This window comes from Eublepharis macularius, chromosome 4 (genome assembly GCF_028583425.1).
Source record: "Eublepharis macularius isolate TG4126 chromosome 4, MPM_Emac_v1.0, whole genome shotgun sequence".
Classification (NCBI taxonomy): Eukaryota; Metazoa; Chordata; class Lepidosauria; order Squamata; family Eublepharidae; genus Eublepharis; species Eublepharis macularius.
In genome coordinates this window covers 186,328,254-186,349,563 of record NC_072793.1, presented here as the reverse complement: position 1 = coordinate 186,349,563, position 21,310 = coordinate 186,328,254, and the positions used below count along the sequence as shown (strand labels likewise).

The window sequence follows — 21,310 nt, the reverse complement described above, 5'->3', positions numbered from 1 at the left end:
ACAAAAAGCCAAGGGGAGAAAATGAAGGCAAACCAGATCCCCAAAGCCACCTCTGCCTGGGTTGTCCCCCAGTACTCATCCTGGGTGGGGGCTACATCCCCTCCGGGCTTTGCACAAGGGAAGATTGTGAGAGAGCCCCCCCCCCAGCATCTGCGGTATCTCCTCTTCACCCCCAAAGAGGCTCCAAACCATTCTCTCCCGGGCTCTTCCTCTGAGCCTTTGAAACAGCACCCCCCACCCCCCCCGCCGTGTGGATCAGCCTTCCAATGGTTTCTTGTTCCTTGGCTGCTCATCAAGGCCCCTTCCACAACTGTGGGGTTCCCAATGGTCGAATCCCCCTCCCATGGTATTACTAGTACCAAAGAATTCCCCCTGAAAACACACAAAGTTGTCTCCTGCCCCATTTGACCAGGGGCACCTCTGGCTGGGTGGGGTCTGCAGGGTCTTCCCCACCCATCTGGCACTGCCAAAGACAGAGCCCGAGGCCTTCAGCTTGCCTGACAGGGGTGTATGCAGATGACCCCAGCCAATGCAAGGAAAAGAAGGAAGAGAGAATTCTCTGTCGTACCGTTTATGAGGACTGTTTTGGAGTTCTGGGACATAGTGCGGTGTTGCTCATGTTAATTACTTTTCTACAACTTGTATATTGTTCCAAATTTATTAGTTCATTGTGATTTATACTAGCACCTTGCACTTTATATGTCAAAAGAGAAATAGGAGTATTCTGTCTGTAAGAGTCAAGAGTGTTTTTTGACTGCACGGTGCCCTTTAAGCTATTTTCAATTTAACTAAGTGGGGCAATATGGACACTATGCAGCAATTTTGCTATTTAACACTTGGTATCTCCTATTGGCTTCTGTTGGGATTACGTGATTTTGTTAATTACTGTTTGACTTTGGAATATCCTTTTATTCTTTGTATTTCAGAAGCGACAGTATAACTGAGAATACTTTCAAATTGATATTAATAGATGTAGTCATGGTAAGAAGTTTTGGACTTTATTTAATTCATATTTACATTCTGATGTGATATTGTTATTGAGTGTCTGCATATTGTATTTTGTCATAGCACTGCCTTTTGTAATTTGGCAACATTTAACAATTGAAGATATTTACATGCGAGGAAGTGAATGTTACTGGTTGAAGAACCCTGTATACTTTACCTTAAGAAGAAATTCAGAAACGGGACTTTTACCAGAAGCCCATCGTATTTCTGTTTGGCTGTGTCATTAATTGTTTATATCAGACTATTGTCAAACATACTGTAATGTACTTTGTTTAATTGACATAGGCACCTCATTATGTTTAAGATATTCATGTAGTTACTTTTTACTACCACACGGTGGCACTGTTTTACTGGTTGGGTCTTTCCACCTGCCTGGCACTGCCAAGGACGGAGCCTGAGGCCTTCAGCATGCCAAGCAGGGCCCCTCCACCACCCCTTGAGCTCCCAGGAGGCCAGCTGCCAGGGTGTCCGCATCTCTGCCCTAGTGGCTGCTGCTCTGCTGCCTGCCCTGACCTTGCTGGGAGGGAGGGACCTGTGGGAATCGGCACCGCCAGTGGGGGCTGACTGAACATTCCCAGCCAGCGGAGAGGCACCGCCTGCTCCCCCAAGTCCCGCCTGCTCCCCCAAGTCCTTGTTGACAGGCAGAGTGGCAGGAAGGGGGCGGGATCTCTGCCTTTGCTCCAGGCAGTGGGGAGGTGAATGGCAGCAGGTGGCCCAGGCGGCCTCTGATCCCCCCCACCCCCCCTGGCTGCCCCATAGCAAGTGGCACCATCAGCTCCGTGGGCCCTTCCTGGGCTCTGAGGACCAGCACTGGCCCAGCCTGCCTTGCGTGGGCTCCGTGGGCCAGACCCCCTCTGGCTTCTGGGTGCCACCAGCCCACCCTTCCTGGCCCATCCCTGGACAAGCTTCCGTTTTCTCCCTCTTCTCTTTTGGACTGTCCCAGGCTGAGGTGGGTGAAGGTTGCAGGGGCAGAAGGGGGGGCTCTTGGGGGGCCTCAGGGCTCAAGGCCAAGAGATCAAGGGAAGCAGGGGCCTGCCTGAGAAAGGGAGGGTGTTTGCCCCCTCCCCAAAAGAGGTCCCACGGCCTGATGAACATCCCAGTCCTAAGAAGATCAGACCTACCCAGCTGCCCCACTCCCACAAAGCAGGGGTTTGGGGAGGCCCACTGCAGAGGTGGCCTGCCACAGAAAATGGCACCCTTAAATATACCCCCTCTGGTATACACACAAACACACACACACACACACACACGCATTGTCTTTTGCTTTGTCTTAGTGCTGAGTAACAAACCAATCTTACCTGTGGGGAAGCACCTCGTATCACTTTTGCCCGGAGACCGATGCTGCTGCCTCAGAATGAATTCTGATTGGTGCTCACCTGGGCCTCACCCACTCCCCAGGACTGAAGAGGCAAAATTTTCCCCCTGCAGCTGGGAACAAAGTTATGCCCCAAGGCTGCAAGTGGGTTTTCCTAGGGGCAGCCATGGGGCCAGGCCTGGTCCTGCCAGTGACTCTCCTCCTGATCGTGCATCTGGGTCCCTCCCTTGGCCATGGAACAGAAGGAAGACGTCAGCCCCCTGGTAAGCCAAGCTCCTGGGGGAATGAGTGGAGGATTGGTGGGGACTTGGAGGCACACTCCCATTATTTTATATATAAAATATAAAGCAGAGGGTCCTCTCCTCCATTTCATCCTCACAACAACCCTGAGAGGTAGGATAGGCCAATGGGAACCTAAAACAGCTTCCCTTGTTTCCTTCCACCATTGCTGGGCCTCAGAGTGGCTGCTTTTTTGCTCTACTTGCTGCTCTGCCACCTGTTCACACCCTGCAAAGAACAGAAGGAAAGGCAGCCCACTTGGTGTCTGGCTGCTGGGAAGGTCAGAACCAGGGGAGCCTCCCCCTTGGGTTGGAACCCACCCCCAGGGTCCCATTTAGCCCCACCCCACAGGCGAGTGCTTGTTAATATGGAAATCACCTGGGGGTTGGAGGAGCTCTTCCTCTCCAGGTAGTGGAGAGTTGAATGCAAGGGGAGGGGCCGTCCAGGCTGCCTCCACCCTTTCCAGGGGCCCTGTGTGGCTAGAGAAGGGGGGCGCCCTCAGATCCATGGGCCCCTCTCAAGCTTTGATGCACTTGCTCAGCCTGGGGGTTCTGGGTGCCACTGGCACAGATTCAACCTGAAGGACATCAGATGATCCTTTCTGGCACATCTGTAGAAATGCTTCTTTCTTTCTTTCTTTCTTTCTTTCTTTCTTTCTTTCTTTCTTTCTTTCTTTCTTTCTTTCTTTCTTTCTTTCTTTCTTTCTTTCTTTCTTTCTTTCTTTCTTCCCTTCCCTTCCCTTCCCTTCCCTTCCCTTCCCTTCCCTTCCCTTCCCTTCCCTTCCCTTCCCTTCCTAGTCTACCAGACTGGGTTTAAACATTTTAAAATAATGGAAGAGAAAGAGTATCAGCCATAACCTATAACCAAAAGAGTGATTGCAGAAGGGCTGTAATGTGCGCTCTCTGCCTAACTCCCAACCGTGAATAAGCCAGGGCATTCTGTACTAACCGGAGTCCCCAAATAACTTTCAAGGACAGGCCCAGGTAAAGCGTGGTATAATAGTCTCTCCTCAATGTCTCCATGGCCTGGATCCACATGGCCAGCCTGGTCTGCTCAAAGTAGGGAGCCATCCTCCGGGCAGAGTGAAGTTGGGAAAAAGTGTCTTTTGCAGCTGCATTAACTTGCTTCTCCAGCAATAATTCTGGGGGTCCAGTATAACCCCTAGGCTCTGAACAGGGGAGGGGATGACCAGCTGAACTCCATGGAAAGCAAGAAGAACGACGCCTTTCAAGAACTCAGGCTGTTTCTCCCAAGTGGATACACGTCTTTTCTGCATGGGACTTTTTTTATCAGTTCCGGCCCCACACGACATTGATTTCTCTCCAGACACATGGTCCAAATGCCCTAATCCAGTCTCCAAACTGCTTCCCAGACTTTTTTGGCCTTCTGCACAGAGAGAGGCTGCATCTGCAGCAAAATCAACCTTTCCCTTTTCAGCAGCTTTTCTCCCCAACCTCCTAATTCTGAGCACTGATCTCAGCCCCTCTAGCAATCAGGCAGGAGGGACGCGCCTCCCCTTTCGCTTGTGAGACTTTTCAGCCTCTGGGCTTGTCGTGGGGCGCTCCCACACCCATTGTATGAATTCCAGACTCAGCTTCAGTAAAATGTAATTTATTAGCTTAAGGAGTGTTGCAAAGCATAAAACACGCACAGGCAATAGACATAAAACAAGAAAACCTTACTGTTGCTTCATAAAGCCTGCCTAGTTAAAGACGAGAGAGCTTGTTACCTAAGCCCCTCTGCTTGGCATCCATCATTGAGGGTTGGGCTAGATGACCCTGGAGATCCCTTCCAGCCCTATGAGTCTATGATTGCTTATCCCACCCCTCCATTTAGAATGCGAGCCCTCTGCCATGCCTTGCTGGTCTGGCATAGGGACATGCCAAGGTGCTAAACTGCACGGAGCGCTCAGCTTCTCTCTGACATAGTTGGAATGGGGGAAAGATAGGATGTGTGCGCCACCCGGAAACTCAAGAGCCCATCAGGGCAGGGTGTCACTTAGCGCTTCCAGCTGGGCGAAAATCTAGGGGGTGCAGGCAGAGCCCCTCCCCGAACACTCTCCCGAGGTCCCGTCACAAGGAAACTGCTCTGCAGTTATCGGCAATCAGCCAAGCCAGCAGGTGTCTGAGCTAGGCCAGAATCCCCACAGCACTTACCGTTCTGAACCACGGGGCAGCCACCTTACCAGAACCTGGGCTTTGGACTGACGAGTTCCTTACAGGCACGTACCCTGCTGGGAACCATGTTTTTGCACCATGAAGCGGGGTGGGGTGGGGGGACTAAAAATCATATGAATTCACCAGCATCCATGCCTCAGGCACATGTTTTTGCGCTGTGGCTGGGCCATGTGTTTCTGGGTCTGTGTTTTTTATGGTTCTGTCTGTGGACCTGGTTGTGCTATGTGATCCCATGCTAGATTTGTGGGTGTTTTATTTTTTAAAAACACAATAGGATCCATTAGGATCTGTGTGGACCCATGCTTTCCTTCCTTCCTGGATTTCAATGCACGGCGACCAGAGCCCAGAACTGTGCAACTCGGCAGCCCTCGGGCTCTCCCTGGGTCTCGGGGGGGGGGGGGGTCCACGCAGGCTTGCAGCAGAATGGGGGGGGGGAGGAGAGGCAGCCCGGAGCTCCCTGGACGGCGCTGCTCCCCGCGGCATCCCGAGGGGCGAACGGGCTGGGGACGCCTCCACCCTCTGCCCCGGAGGCCGCTTCACCGTCTCGCCCTCCGCTCCTCTCCGCAGCCGCCCACTTCCTGGCCCAGGCCAAGTGCGAGTGCCGCTTCGCGCACGGGGCGGCGGGCGAGCTGCGCTACCTGGAGAGGCACATCTACGACCGGCAGGAGTTCGTGCGCTTCGACAGCCGCCGCGGCAGGTACGAGGCCGTGGCGGAGCTGGGCGAGGACTGGGCTGCCTACTGGAACAGCCAGCCCGAGATCCTCCAGAACACGCGCGGCGCGGCGCAGCGCTTCTGCCGCCACAACCACGAGGCCTGGGCGCTGCTCATCGCCATGCAGGGTGAGCAGCAGGGCCCTGGGGTGGGGGTCCTCCCTCCCTCCCTCTGGCCCCTCTTGGGGGGGGCGGTTCTGGCCAGGAGGGGCTTTGGGGAGGGGAGAGGATGCACCCGAGGTAGGAAAGTGGCTCCATGGGGGGCGAACCCCAGGAAAAGGCCAACTTCACCCCCCTCAACCCCGCGGAGAGCCCCCAATGGGCGAATGGACTCCCATGACACCCACTGCCTCCGGGGCCCTGACATGGGGGAGTTTCAGGAGGCGAGGGAAACGTCAGAGTTACTTAGTTCTGTATATAGGATGTTCGTCCCACTCCGGAAAATTCGGAACTAGAGGAAGTAATTCTACAAGAAGGTAAGAAAGAAATTTCCAAGATTTATAAAATACTCTTAAAATGGCATACTGAAGATGAAACAGTAAAAGTCCAGATGGTGAAGTGGGCAATAAATTTTCATGAAGAAATAACAATGGAAGCTTGGGAGCATCTGTGGAAAAATACCTTGAAGATTTCAACATGTACAAATATCAAAGAGAATGTATACAAAATGATATATAGATGGTATCTAACACCAAAGAAAATTGTGCTAGGAAATACCAACATGTCAGACAAATGCTGGAAGTGTAAAAAGCATGAAGGATCACTGTATCATATGTGGTGGACTTGCGAGGTAGCTAAGCAATACTGGGGAGATATAATTGAAGTAATCAATGAGATTTTACAAATCCAAATAAATAAAAACCCAGAATTGCTGCTACTAAACATGGGAATGGAAGATGTTCCAGTGCAGCACAAAACATTGTTATTTTACATGACTACAGCGGCAAGACTTTTGTATGCGCAGAAATGGAAAGTACAAGAAATACCAACTATAGAAGATTGGATTTATAAATTGCTGTACATGGCAGAAATGGATAAAATGACAAGAAACCTTAAAGATCTCGATCCAGGACAATATATTGCTGATTGGGGGAAATTGAAACAATATTTAGAAAAAAAATGGGATGTGAAAGGAGAACTGTGGCAGTTTGAGAATTATTAAAATATGCTGTTGTAAATGGAAGAGAGTAGTGACTTTACCATGAAGGGGGAAATTTAACTATTATAATCTAAGCTAGCATTATGTTTAAGAAAATTTTATCTAGAATATATAGTTTAATCAAGAAGGAGTAAAATGGATATATTAGTGGATATAATATAATACAATATAGTAGGTATACAAAGGAACTTGATTATGCTTAGAGTAAGAGATATTATGGTATATGTATTGTAGAAGAATAATCTAAGATAGCAGTATGTTTGAGGAAATTATATCCAGAATATATAGTTTAACTAAGGAAGAGTAAAATAGACCCATTGGGGGACTTAATATAATAGGTATATAAAAGAACTTGAATATGCTTAGAGTAAGAGGTATGATATATGTGTTAGAGAAGAATTTAAATGAAACTTAATTGAGTAATAAGAAGGGTTAAGGGTTGGAAAGCTGTTGGAAGTCGACAAGGAGGGGGGGAGGAAAGGGTGGGGGCTAGAGTAAATTAGATAGGGGATTGTTTGTATGTATTTGATTTTGAATATGTACTCACCAATAAAAATTGTTTTTTTTAAAAAAAGGATGTTCGTCCCCCTCCAAGAGGGGACGTTTCCTGACCTCTTCAGGCAGCTTTTTCGGGGGTGGCCCCTCGCCTGCAAAATACCTCGCCTCTTGAGGCTCGCCTGGAGACAGCTTTGCTTTCTTTGAGACTCCCGGCCAAAAACCTTCCCCTTCACCCATCATCTTTTGATTAAGGAGCTGAGCTGTTAAAAACATTCTATAGCCTGCTTTTAGTCTGAAATCGTTAAAGTCACTTTAAGCCTGAAAGCAAGCAAGGTAAGCGGCTGGGCGAGCCTCATGAGGCAAGGAGTTCCGCAGGCGAGGGGCCAGTCCTGGAAAAGCTGCCTGAAGAGGTCAGGAAAGTTCCAACCCCCCCCCCCAAACTCCCCCCCCCCCAGCCAAGAGCCCCTGAGCGGAATGGAGGGCTGGGAAGCCCCTCCCCGGGCTCTCGCCCTCCCTCCAGCCCCCCTCCCCTTTCCACGCCCCCTCCCGCTCGCCTTTCCAGGTGAGGATCTGCTCCCACGCCCCGTCGTTGCGGCGGCAGAAGCGCTCCGCTCCAGCCCTCCGGTGCTCCAGCTCCTGGGGGTCGCGGTTGAAGCGCTCGACTTCGGCCCGGCACAGCGGCCTCGTACAACCCGTGGCGGCTGTCGAAGAAGCAGCAGCCCTGCCGGTCGTAGAGCTGCCGGTAGACGTAGCGCACCTCGCCCGAAGACCCGTTGGCGAAGCGGCACTCGGCCTTCGACTGGGCGAGGACGTGGGCGGCTGCGGAGAGCGGGGAGGGGGGCGGTGAGAATAGGCGGCGAAGAAGAGCCGTCCCCAGGCCAGGCGCGCCCCTCGGGGGCTTCTAGGGGGCTCTTGGCGGCGCTTCTCCTGCCCCCCCCCACCGCCTCCACGCTGGGGAGGGCAGCAGCCCTGTGTTACTCCCCCAGAACTAGCCAGCTTAGCCCAGTAGGACTCTGCAGGGAGGCTGGCAGCCCAGGCTGAGCCCCCCATTTTCAGTGCCCTTCATAAGAGAATTGAAAGTTATATCATTGTAGGTGAGCAAGATTCTGGTCCAGTAGCTCCTTAGAGACCGACGGGGTTTGCACGGTGTGAGCTTCCGAGAGCCAGAGCTCCCTTCATCAGATACCAGGAGTGGAAAAAGGAAAGAGTCCTTATAACCCAGGTGGAGGGTGGGAGGGGCGTTGCAAATCAAGAGTTTCAGGAAGCTGCCTACAATACATGTTGTAGTGCAAAGAGCAGAAAATTACTATCTGGAATGCAAAATAATAATAATAATAATAATAATAATAATAATAATAATAATAATAATAATAATAATAATAATAATAATAATAATCATGTCTTGAATCAAACCTGGAGGATTCATTGTTCTAAACTTGCAAATAAACTCAATCTTGTCTTGTAATTTTCCTTTGAAGTGCCGCTGTTTGAGAACTGCTACTTTTAGGTCAGCAGTTGAAGGGTCTGGAAGATTTAATATTTTGAATATTTTTTATTTATTTTATTCATAGTCCGCCTTTCTCACTGAAACTCAAGGGGGATTACACAGTGTGAGATTAGCACAATCAGTACCAGGACATTTCCAGAAACAATGACACAGGGTAAAGAAATACAAGTTTACAAACACATAGCATTGGCAAGGATCCAATACGGAGCTGAAGAAATGCTGAAAAAGGAAATAATTCTAGGACTGACATTAGATGACATGAAGCACAGGTAACACATAGGAGCACATATTTAAAGCAACAGATAATATGCAAGGCAACATAGTGGTGAAGTCAAAAGGTCCCAAACTCCTTAGCAAAGCATATGAGACCCCTCCCTACAATACAGCCCTCCTATCTGAGTAAAAAGCCTTTTCTACCGACGTTCTCTCATGGGTCAGTAATGACTCAGTGCTTGCACAGGGGACTACTTTTACCTTACCCACATTACAGGGCTGTGTTATAAGAAGAAGCCTTGGTAGGGACAGAGGCTATATGCTACTCTGTTGGATACTGTCTACTGATGCAGACATGTACCTACTAGGAAGTTGCTAAACATGCCAATTAAATTAGTTATGCATTGTTTCAGAAAGATTTCATCTCTATTCTCAATTTTATGCTCGTTTTCAAATTTTCTGCTACCATACCCTATTGTTTCTGCTCACTGAATGTCCTAACTGTTGTTCATTATTGAATTTTGCACAGTGAATTTCCTAGCTGTTGATTATATGGTATTTCGCTTGCGCAGTGTAATCTGCCTTGGATCTCAGTAAGGAAGGCTGACTATAAACAATCAAACAAACAAACAAAATAAGCCAGCCAATGATAATTCACTGCAATGCAGCAGCATCAGTCTCTGGGCAGAAGCATCAGTGGCACCTAATCCACTATTTAGTTCTCTCAGAACCTGGCTGTGCTGTGATGTTACTGTGAATGAAGGAAGGAAGGAAGGAAGGAAGGAAGGAAGGAAGGAAGGAAGGAAGGAAGGAAGGAAGGAAGGAAGGAAAGGGGTGGCCCTCAAGGCCGAGAGGTTAAACAACTAGAGGAGGATGTGGCCTGTGGGGGGCTGGAGTCCATTCTCCCCCCAGCAAAGGTACTGAGGCATGCTGAGCCTCTGATGACCGCTGAATCCATGCAGGATCTGTCCTGCCTGTCTCTCTCTCTCTTTCTGGAACCTGAAACCCGAACCCCTTCTGCATGGTCCAGTTTTGCCGGTTCAGTTCCCACACTGCAGCATTTTTTGTGACCATCTGCACCCAATTTTGCCATCTTGAGTAGTCACTCCAGCCACTATAATAATAATAATAATAATAATAATAATAATAATAATAATAATAATAATAATAATAATAATAGATTTATATACCGCCCTTCAGGACAACTTAATGTCCACTCAGACCAGTTTACAAAGTGTTATTATTACCCCACAACAATCACCCTGTGAGGTGGGTGGGGCTGAGAGAGCTCCAGAGAGCCGTGACTAGTCCAAGGACACCCAGCTGGCCTCAAGCGGAGGAGTGGGGAATCAAACCTGGCTCTCCAGATTAGAGTCCCATGCTCTTAACCACTACACCAAACTGACTCTCATGCAGCCTTTCCATGGCTTTCCTGAGAGCACTTATACCCTGACTTTAAAAAGTCTGTTTTCCAGTCAGCTGTTTCCACATGCACGCTCTTTAGCCCATCTTTCAGTGTTCCACCCTCTTCCGCCACCTCCTACCCTCTGCCAGCCCATTGTGATTGGCTGCTGTTGTCTATCCAGCCACTCGCCCTCCTTTCCATTCCTCTTCCTCCCCTCTACATTTTCCTTTCCAGGGTTCAATGAGAAGGAGGCAGAAGGAATAGATGCCCTGCACCATCCCTGGCCTTTCCCCCACTCCCTGTGCTGGCCAAGCAGAACCTGGTTTTCCAAACTGATATGGATGTCGATCATGAAAACATGGAGGCTCCTGGTCTGGCATGATCTACTGATCCAGGGCCCTGTTGGTCATCCAGACCTCCCCTGGATCCAGTTGATGGCCGGGAGACTGAACAAAATGATCGAGAATGACCGGGACTAACTAGAGAAAACACAGGCATAATGTTTCAGGCCTGACGAGCAACCACTAGAAAGATATATGATTACACATGGGCAGCCTTCTGTACTTGGGCACTAGTCAGAATAAAAATCTGTGAAACTCCTCTAGGCAAGACATCATTTCCTTTCTGCATGTGGGTCAAAGCCAAATTTATTATTACTATTATGGCACCATGCCAGAATAACATACATCTAGAGACCAACATGCAATAGTAATATTGATTAAAAGTTACAACGAACTATAAATAGCTGAAAATACAGAATATCTACATATGTGCAAACATGTTAAAATACCCAAGTGGCGCTTGCAAACAGGTCTCATCCCTTAGCCAAATTGAGGGCATTTAACCGGTCTTTTCAAGTGATGTAGCAAGCAGTGCGGAATTTGGCAACATTAATGGGAATAGACTGGGACTGAGATAGCAGATAATTGATACAGTTTGATTGTGACCAGCCCGGCAATGCCTTTGTAAGCAGTAAGTTTAATTTGGCACGTGGAATTTGGTGCCAAGGGCATCTAAAAACATGTGCTCTGGGGTTTTGACCTCCCCTACATCACATTGACAAACTCTCTGTGCTAGCATTGTGGAGGGGAGCGCTGAGCGCCCAGCTAATGTAAAAACTCTCCTGATCTTATGATCATCAGTCTGGGTTAAGATAGCCCAGGGGAGCCAGGCAAGCTCATTTGCTCAGGAGCTACAAAGGTCGGGTATCTCGCCAGGTCAGCCTGTTTCTCTCTATCAAATACTCTTTGTTTCAGCGCAGCCTTACAGCCAAGCTACAAGTGACGCCTTACACAGGTTGGATACTTTTCAGCTTACCTCAAGTTTTGATGGGAAATGTAGGCGTCCTGGTTTTACAGCTTGGCTCTCCATTACAGCTGCAAGACCAGGATGCCTACATTTCCCATCAAAACTTGAGGGAGGCTGACAAGTGTCCAACCGTGTAAGGTGTCACTTGTAGCTTGGCTCTTAACCTGATCCCGATTCATGGCCAAAATAGCTTGAGGAGTAAAACCCAGAAGCTGTAATTTATTATGGGAGAGTCTCCTGGCTTCTGGAAAGGGTAGGAAGACGGCTGCTCAAGAGCTCTGATGATATTAAAGTTTTAAGGTTTTTAACAATCTTTAAATAACCTTCCTGGCTTGAGAACTGTTATCTTGGAACCTGCAACCTTGTGCCTAAGGACCTTGCTAAGGCATTTGTTAACTTGAACAGCTGGCCAGGCGGACAGTTTTACTTTTCTCTTCCGCAAGTGGCAGCAGGAAGGATAATTACCTCCTGCTGTCTGAAGGAGTCCTGAAAATCCTGGTCTTTTGATAACTTAAGTACAAGGACAGCGAGATAGAAATCCAAGTCTTTTGCACATACTTGCAAGATTTTTGCAAGCTGGACAGCTACAGTAATTTAGTTCTTGCTCTGTCAGAGTGGTTTGGATGCTTAGGAGAGAAAGCAGACACCGCACGCCAAGCTTGCCAAAAAAATGCCTCTCCCCTTTTAACACTCCTTAAATTGACTAGGTTCAGCTGTGCCTGGGAAAACTCCAGCTCTCCCTCCCTCCAAGCCCTGAAGCAACTGAAAACCAAGGACTTATTTGCAAACAACATAGCTGGTGCGCTTGATCATCTCATTTCTAGCTCAATAAACAGATTCAGCCTGCTTGAGTAGCAGGAAGAGACGCAGAATATCTGTTCGCAGACTCACCCTGTCCGGTTGCAGGCTGCAACAACCTCCCTGGACCAGAGCAACGCGCGTCTAGCTGCATGCGGGTTGGGGAAAAGGTCCAAGATGTAACACATTACCGAGACAACTGGTGGTCTTTGCTGTGCAACAGGGGGTTTGATAACATAGCTTCTGACAAATACGTCAAATGTTACTTTTGTCAAATGTCACAAAAACGGAACAGTGCAACTAGCTCCCCCAATCGAGGGTCAAATTAACTTCTTACGTGCATAACAGAACAACATTGGAATTCCAGAAAAAATGGATTTTTTTTAAATTATGTAGCTCAAAGTTAAGAAAAATTAAGAACAGTTAATATGGAAACAGGCTAGTTAGGAAATAGAGACCTTAAAAAGTTGAGAATAAAATATGAAATAGACGACTGATTAAAGATTATTGATATGAAATCTTAGGTGTAAATAATTAAGGAGAGGAAGAGGAGAAACATTTCATAAGTTAGCTGTTTTACCACAAATTTTGAATACACATTTCTCTTGTAGTTTAGTATTCTGTATCTTGTATATGTCTATTGCTAGATGTATTCTTCTTTTTAAATAAAATTTTATTAAAAAAAAAACTACACAAACACCTTTTTTGTGGAAAAATTATTTTCTGGATCTAAGATCTGGAGCTGGAAGGGGATTAATCGATGAGCCCTGTTAGGAAAGGGGAAAAAGTCATTAAATTCTGTATAAGAAAAATAGGACACAAGGCAAAAAAGCACAACGGGGGAGTCTTATTCCAATCCACCCCCTACCCAATCAGACATTTTATCAGCCTCTTCCATTTGAGGAAAGTGTTTTCTTAGCATGTAAGTAAAAGCACCATCGGCTGGCACTGCAAAGAAGAAATCCAGTATAAGCAAAGCACTTTGAATGGTGTTTAATCAACTCCAGCAGTTTTGAGTGAAGCCGGAGTTTCACTATTCTCCGTTCACAGGTGGTTAAGGGGGACTCAACAGAATGCAGAGGGAATGTTACCTTAAGCCCCCTTGTGCTAGGCAGGGGAAGGGCCCCATTGCATCCTGGGAGATAATTTATTTCATACTCCACCTTTCTCCCCAATGTGGACTCCAAGCAGCTTCCAACACGCTTCTCTCATCAAACCCCTCTTGCTTATTTTAAGAAAGGCAGGCAGGTCATGGGGGAAGGCGTGTGAGTTACACACACCCTTGGGCTGTGATGAGGGGAGAAGTCCTCCAGGCTCTGCCACAGGGGCTACGAGGAAGTTGGTGGTTTGAACCTTACCACGACCGGCCTACCTCTCGGGGCTGTTGGAAGGATGACAGAGATACTGTCTGTGAAGCGTTTGGAACAATAAAAGTCAGGGCAAAGTCTTACTGGCTTTGTACAACCCTTTTAACCTGTGTTCTTATCCAGGCAGGATAAAAACATTTTCGGAAGAGACACACAAAGAGTATTTACCTGCAGGAGGTGCGGTGGGAAGTGCTGCGGAGAAAGAGTGAGAAAGGCCCAATCAAAGCCCTTGAAGGGGTGCTGAATTCTCTGGGTTTCCCATGCTATGTACTGCTCGGCCCCATAAGACGGTCAGCAGAGCCCTGCTGGATCCAACCCGTGGGGGGGGGGGGTCTGTGCAGCGCCGCCTCCTCCCTCACACAGCGGCCAGTGAGTTGCTATGGTGGGCCCACAAACAAGGCACAGAGACTGGTGCCTTCCCTTGATGCTGCCTTCAGCCCCCACAGCACGTGGCCACTGATAGACCCCCCCCCCCCTCCACGAATCTTTCTAGTCCCCATTTAAAGCAGTCTGTGCCTGTGGCCATCTCTACACCCGCTGGCAGCGAATTCCACATGCCGATCGCTTCTTTCCTCGCAGGAAAGGTGCTTCTACCCCATAAACACCTTGAATGCCCTCTCCTGTATCTTTGTTCCAGCTCTGCTGTGTCATTTTGGAGATCAGGTGGCCAGAACTGCGCACATATCCCAAAGGCGGCCGCACCATTATGGGGGTACTACAATATTGGCTGCTTTATTCTATTCCCTTTCCTCATAATGCCCAGAACAGAGTTTGCCTTTTTCACCCATGCGGAGGGTTGGTTCACTCTCACGGAGCTGTCCACTCTGACCCCCCAGCCCCCCAGCCCCCAAAGGACAAGAGCCCTGTAATTAAAACCTCAGAACTGGAAAATGATGTCTGTAGTATGTGACACATTGTTGGCCTCGTTGGCAAAAGCCCCCAGTTCTCCTGGCAGATGGGGCAGCCTTCGTGTTTCAAGTCTTGGGCCCTCCCCTTCTCCTGGGCCCTTTTATGCCACCCTCTGCCTGGGAGTTAAGGGCTGCTCCCGACCAGTAGCCCGCTTGCATTGGTCAAGAGGTCCTTTCTGAGGTCTCGGCCCACCCCCTGCCCGGCCCTGGCACTTCTTCTCTCCCAGAGAGGGATGCTGGAAGAGCCTCCCCCCAAATCCAGCTGGAATCCCCCCCCACACACACAAGAGTCCTCACTCCACTACTAAGCCTCCCCCCCTCACATCAGTACCTTTTTTCTTCTTCAGGTAGAGTCCCACAGCCACAAAGATTGCCCCCAGCAGGCCTCCCACGGCCCCCGTCCACACTTTGCTCTTGGCAGAGTCCAATCTCCGTGGCTCTGTGGAAAGAGAAGGAGCCTCGTGTGAGACAAAAGGGGGGTTCATCCACGGATCCAGAGACTTACCTGAGCTTGGTGTGGCTGGATTCCCATTCGGATCTTGCACCCCTCCCCTCGGGAGTGGGGAGACAGTCTACATTCCCGGGGCATTTTCTGTGTTTCCTCTCCCAAAGTGAAGCTCTAAGTTGGGAAAACTGGAAGATGTTCAGATGTAGCTCCAATGGAGGGTGGAAACGGGCAGAGGTGAGGGACAAGAGAGAGCAATGCTTCCCAGAAAGTAAGAAGTTCTTTGGACTGGCTCCACGTTGCCTCTGGGTAAAGAGAAGCCCCTCCAGGCCTGAAGCGGCTCTGACTCCAGGGGCTTTATGGGGCTTCCAGGGACCCCCCCCCCCCCAATAAGGCACTTTTCCTCACAATTATGCATCTCACAGAAAGGAAAAGGGATTTTACAGTTACATTTGCAGGAGCCACAAGCAGTTTTCAGAATGATGTCAGAATGTACAAATCTGGGTCAGGAATCCCTGCTGAACGTCAAGTATATGCCACACGGAATGAGGAACAGCTCAGAAATCTACCTTGAACTTTGTCGGTTCCATCTTGCTTGCTAAACATGTAAGAATTTCTATGCTAAATCAGAACAAGTTCTGGTATTTGCATACCATCCAGCTATAAGCCTCCCTGGGTCAACTCAAACTCTGAACTGGTCAAAGCTGACACAGGTCCTTGGAACTCCCACCCACTTTATGCAATTGTGTCTCAATGGAAAAAGGGGAGAAGGGGGGAAGACCTCGAGTTTCTCACCCCACTGCACGGTGATGGGCTCCTCCCGGCTGCTGTGCTCCACCTGGCAGGTGTACACATCTCCCCGCTCGGCCACCGTCTCCAGCATCACCTGGTTCATGAAGGTCCAGTCCCCGTTCTGGAGCTCATCCGAGTATCCCAACCCCTCCGTCTGCTCCTGTCCGTTCTTCAGCCACTTGAAATTAATCTCTGAGGGATAATAGCCCGTCGCAGTGCATATCAGGAGGCTGTGGTGGGACAGGGGCTCTGCCTTGGTGAAGGAGATCTTCACTGTGGGCTGACCTGGACAGGGAGGAAAAGAAAACTTCAGAGATTCAGGAGAACTGGAAAATCCCAGACAGACGAAGAAGAGGGAGAGGTTTTCTTGCAGATCATCAGGGATGTTTCTGTCAACAATTCCTGAAAAAGTCGTTCGGCTTATTCAATCGTTGATATGAATCTTCTTCCCATTAGTAATAGCACTTGGGGAGCAAATGGAATTTTCCAGAGATATTTAATATTTTTATTTTGTAAAAGTTGTTTTAGGAAGTTGAAATCCTTTCTCCTTCTTTACAGAGTTGATGGAAGGTCTTGAAAAATCTAGACTTCTGTCCCCAGACCCGCAAGCGGAGATTCTTTGTTCAGTATGAAGTCCCTCCTTTTCTTATTTAACTAGTATGTCTTGGGGCTTTCTATTCTTGGTTGCAGATTCTGTATAGTTGATTAATATCTGGAAAGTCTCCTCCAATCTTAAAATGGTTTTGTAGCAACCTACAAAAGTTCTCTTCATGATTTGTTTGGCCAAAATCTGGACTAGATCTAAATCATAGATTACAAATTCTAGTATGAATCGCTAAAGTTTCAGTCTTTTGGTTTGCTAGCTCCAACTGCTGAAATAAAACTTCTCGGTATAATTCTAAATCTGTATGTTGGACTTTATCCGTCTCCTGTGAGTTTTGTTGAACTTTCTTTTGAACCTCTGCTAATCTTGCTGTAAATTCTTGTTTTAGGGTTGAAATGTCTTTTTTTTATCTTATCATTGGTACTTTCTCCTGCTTGTTCAATTTGTTCTTGAGTACATTCTTGAGACTCTTTAATTTGAGCAACAATCGTTTGTGATGGTGCCATCAAAGTCTCTTGCATTTTATCCATAAAGTCTGAGAAATTCTCTTCCTGCCTCCCCTGCTTCTTTCGTGTAGTCGTTTTATGTAAACAGTTTGATCTCTTTTTGGTAAATATCTGATACAAACTTCTCATTTGCTTATTGTCCAGCTAATTTTATAAAGAGCTGCAGAATGTTTTTAAAAAGTTGTTGATCAGCTTAATTGGACTTTCATGATTTCAGACTAAAAAAAGGCTATAGAATGTTTTTAACAGCTCAACTCCTTAATCAAAAGATGATGGGTGAAGGGGAAGGTTTTTGGCCGGGAGTCTCAAAGAAAGCAAAGCTGTCTCCAGGCGAGCCTCAAGACGTGAGGTATTTTGCAGGTGAGGAGCCACCCCTGAAAAAGCTACCTGAAGAGGTCAGGAAAGATCCCCTCTAGGAGGGGGATGAACATCTTATATACAAAACTAAGTAACTCTAACATTTCCTTCCCCTCCTGAAACTCCCCCATGTCAGGGCCCCGGAGGCAGTGGGTGTCATGGGAGTCCATTCGCCCATTGGGGGCTCTCCGCGGGGTTGAGGGGGGTGAAGTTGGCCTTTTCCTGGGGTTCGCCCCCCATGGAGCCACTTTCCTACTTCGGGTGCATCCTCTCCCCTCCCCAAAGCCCCTCCTGGCCAGAACCGCCCCCCCCCAAGAGGGGCCAGAGGGAGGGAGGGAGGGAGGGAGGACCCCCACCCCAGGGCCCCGCTGCTCACCCTGCATGGCGATGAGCAGCGCCCAGGCCTCGTGGTTGTGGCGGCAGAAGCGCTGCGCCGCGCCGCGCGTGTTCTGGAGGATCTCGGGCTGGCTGTTCCAGTAGGCAGCCCAGTCCTCGCCCAGCTCCGCCACGGCCTCGTACCTGCCCCGGCGGCTGTCGAAGCGCACGAACTCCTGCCGGTCGTAGATGTGCCTCTCCAGGTAGCGCAGCTCGCCCGCCGCCCCGTGCGCGAAGCGGCACTCGCACTTGGCCTGGGCCAGGAAGTGGGCGGCTGCGGAGAGGAGCGGAGGGCGAGACGGTGAAGCGGCCTCCGGGGCAGAGGGTGGAGGCGTCCCCAGCCCGTTCGCCCCTCGGGATGCCGCGGGGAGCAGCGCCGTCCAGGGAGCTCCGGGCTGCCTCTCCTCCCCCCCCCCCATTCTGCTGCAAGCCTGCGTGGACCCCCCCCCCCCCGCCCCCGTCCAGACCCAGGGAGAGCCCGAGGGCTGCGGAGTTGCACAGTCCTGGGCTCTGGTCGCCTTGCATTGAAATCCAGGAAGGAAGGAAAGCATGGGTCCACACAGATCCTAATGGATCCTATTGTGTTTTTAAAAAATAAAACACCCACAAATCTAGCATGGGATCACATAGCACAACCAGGTCCACAGACAGAACCATAAAAAACACAGACCCAGAAACACATGGCCCAGCCACAGCCCAAAAACATGTGCCTGAGGCATGGATGCTGGTGAATTCATATGATTTTTAGTCCCCCCACCCCACCCCGCTTCATGGTGCAAAAACATGGTTCCCAGCAGGGTACGTGCCTGTAAGGAACTCGTCAGTCCAAAGCCCAGGTTCTGGTAAGGTGGCTGCCCCGTGGTTCAGAACGGTAAGTGCTGTGGGGATTCTGGCCTAGCTCAGACACCTGCTGGCTTGGCTGATTGCCGATAACTGCAGAGCAGTTTCCTTGTGACGGGACCTCGGGAGAGTGTTCGGGGAGGGGCTCTGCCTGCACCCCCTAGATTTTCGCCCAGCTGGAAGCGCTAAGTGACACCCTGCCCTGATGGGCTCTTGAGTTTCCGGGTGGCGCACACATCCTATCTTTTCCCCATTCCAACTATGTCAGAGAGAAGCTGAGCGCTCCGTGCGGTTTAGCACCTTGGCATGTCCCTATGCCAGACCAGCAAGGCATGGCAGAGGGCTTGCATTCTAAATGGAGGGGTGGGATAAGCAATCATAGACTCATAGGGCTGGAAGGGATCTCCAGGGTCATCTAGCCTAACCCCCAATGATGGATGCCAAGCAGAGGGGCTTAGGTAACAAGCTCTCTCGTCTTTAACTAGGCAGGCTTTATGAAGCAACAGTAAGGTTTTCTTGTTTTATGTCTATTGCCTGTGCATGTTTTATGCTTTGCAACACTCCTTAAGCTAATAAATTACATTTTACTGAAGATGAGTCTGGAATTCATACAATGGGTGTGGGAGCGCCCCACGACAAGCCCAGAGGCTGAAAAGTCTCATAAGCGAAAGGGGAGGCGCGTCCCTCCTGCCTGATTGCTAGAGGGGCTGAGATCAGTGCTCAGAATTAGGAGGTTGGGGAGAAAAGCTGCTGAAAAGGGAAAGGTTGATTTTGCTGCAGATGCAGCCTCTCTCTGTGCAGAAGGCCAAAAAAGTCTGGGAAGCAGTTTGGAGACTGGATTAGGGCATTTGGACCATGTGTCTGGAGAGAAATCAATGTCGTGTGGGGCCGGAACTGATAAAAAAAGTCCCATGCAGAAAAGACGTGTATCCACTTGGGAGAAACAGCCTGAGTTCTTGAAAGGCGTCGTTCTTCTTGCTTTCCATGGAGTTCAGCTGGTCATCCCCTCCCCTGTTCAGAGCCTAGGGGTTATACTGGACCCCCAGAATTATTGCTGGAGAAGCAAGTTAATGCAGCTGCAAAAGACACTTTTTCCCAACTTCGCTCTGCCCGGAGGATGGCTCCCTACTTTGAGCAGACCAGGCTGGCCACGTGGATCCAGGCCATGGAGACATTGAGGAGAGACTATTATACCACGCTTTACCTGGGCCTGTCCTTGAAAGTTATTTGGGGACTCCGGTTAGTACAGAATGCCCTGGCTTATTCACGGTTGGGAGTTAGGCAGAGAGTGCACATTACAGCCCTTCTGCAATCACTCTTTTGGTTATAGGTTATGGCTGATACTCTTTCTCTTCCATTATTTTAAAATGTTTAAACCCAGTCTGGTAGACTAGGAAGGGAAGGGAAGGGAAGGGAAGGGAAGGGAAGGGAAGGGAAGGGAAGGGAAGGGAAGAAAAAGAAAGAAAGAAAGAAAGAAAGAAAGAAAGAAAGAAAGAAAGAAAGAAAGAAAGAAAGAAAGAAAGAAGCATTTCTACAGATGTGCCAGAAAGGATCATCTGATGTCCTTCAGGTTGAATCTGTGCCAGTGGCACCCAGAACCCCCAGGCTGAGCAAGTGCATCAAAGCTTGAGAGGGGCCCATGGATCTGAGGGCGCCCCCCTTCTCTAGCCACACAGGGCCCCTGGAAAGGGTGGAGGCAGCCTGGACGGCCCCTCCCCTTGCATTCAACTCTCCACTACCTGGAGAGGAAGAGCTCCTCCAACCCCCAGGTGATTTCCATATTAACAAGCACTCGCCTGTGGGGTGGGGCTAAATGGGACCCTGGGGGTGGGTTCCAACCCAAGGGGGAGGCTCCCCTGATTCTGACCTTCCCAGCAGCCAGACACCAAGTGGGCTGCCTTTCCTTCTGTTCTTTGCAGGGTGTGAACAGGTGGCAGAGCAGCAAGTAGAGCAAAAAAGCAGCCACTCTGAGGCCCAGCAATGGTGGAAGGAAACAAGGGAAGCTGTTTTAGGTTCCCATTGGCCTATCCTACCTCTCAGGGTTGTTGTGAGGATGAAATGGAGGAGAGGACCCTCTGCTTTATATTATATATATAAAATAATGGGAGTGTGCCTCCAAGCCCCCACCAATCCTCCACTCATTCCCCCAGGAGCTCTGCTTACCAGGGGGCTGAAATCTTCCTTCTGTTCCATGGCCAAGGGAGGGACCCAGATGCACGATCAGGAGGAGAGTCACTGGCAGGACCAGGCCTGGCTCCATGGCTGCCCCTAGGAAAACCCACTTACTGCCCCCAAAGGAAACTTTGTCTGTTCCCAGCTGCAGGGGGAAAATTTTGCCTCTTCAGTCCTGAGGAATGGGTGAGGCCCAGGTGAGCACCAATCAGAATTCATTCTGAGGCAGCAGCATCAGTCTCTGGGCAAAAGTGATACTAGGTGCTTCCCCTTAGGTAAGATTGGCTTGTTACTCAGAGCACTAAGAGAAAGCAAAAGACAATGGGTGTGTGTTGTGTGTGTTTGGACGGGCCCAGAGGGGCTATATTTAAGGGTGCCATTTTCTGTGGCAGGTCACCTCTGCAGTGGGGTCCCCCCAAGCCCTGCTTTGTGGGAGTGGGGCAGCTGGGTAGGTCTGATCTGCTTAGGACTGGGATGTTCAGCAGGCTGTGGGACCTCTTTTTGGGTGGGGGGGCAAACACCCACCCCTTTCTCAGGCAGGCCCCTGCTTGCTTTGATCTCTTGGCCTT

The 21,310-nt window shown here is 49.5% G+C and overlaps 2 protein-coding genes across 2 annotated transcripts; one reads left to right on the top strand and one right to left on the bottom strand.

The window, feature by feature from the left end:
• Window positions 1-5,075: 5,075 nt before the first annotated feature.
• Window positions 5,076-7,316, top strand: LOC129328042 (SMH class II histocompatibility antigen, beta-1 chain-like). The gene is made up of 2 exons (XM_054976780.1): window positions 5,076-5,616; window positions 7,267-7,316. Exons 1-2 carry the CDS (start codon window positions 5,076-5,078, stop codon window positions 7,314-7,316), a joined length of 591 nt encoding a protein of 196 aa, XP_054832755.1.
• Window positions 7,317-7,431: 115 nt separating this feature from the next.
• LOC129328041 (rano class II histocompatibility antigen, A beta chain-like) lies at window positions 7,432-20,829 on the bottom strand. The gene is made up of 6 exons (XM_054976779.1): window positions 20,733-20,829; window positions 17,731-18,003; window positions 15,891-16,172; window positions 14,982-15,089; window positions 7,699-7,963; window positions 7,432-7,462 (listed from the first exon to the last, which is right to left on the bottom strand). Exons 1-6 carry the CDS (start codon window positions 20,827-20,829, stop codon window positions 7,432-7,434), a joined length of 1,056 nt encoding a protein of 351 aa, XP_054832754.1.
• Window positions 20,830-21,310: the final 481 nt, after the last annotated feature.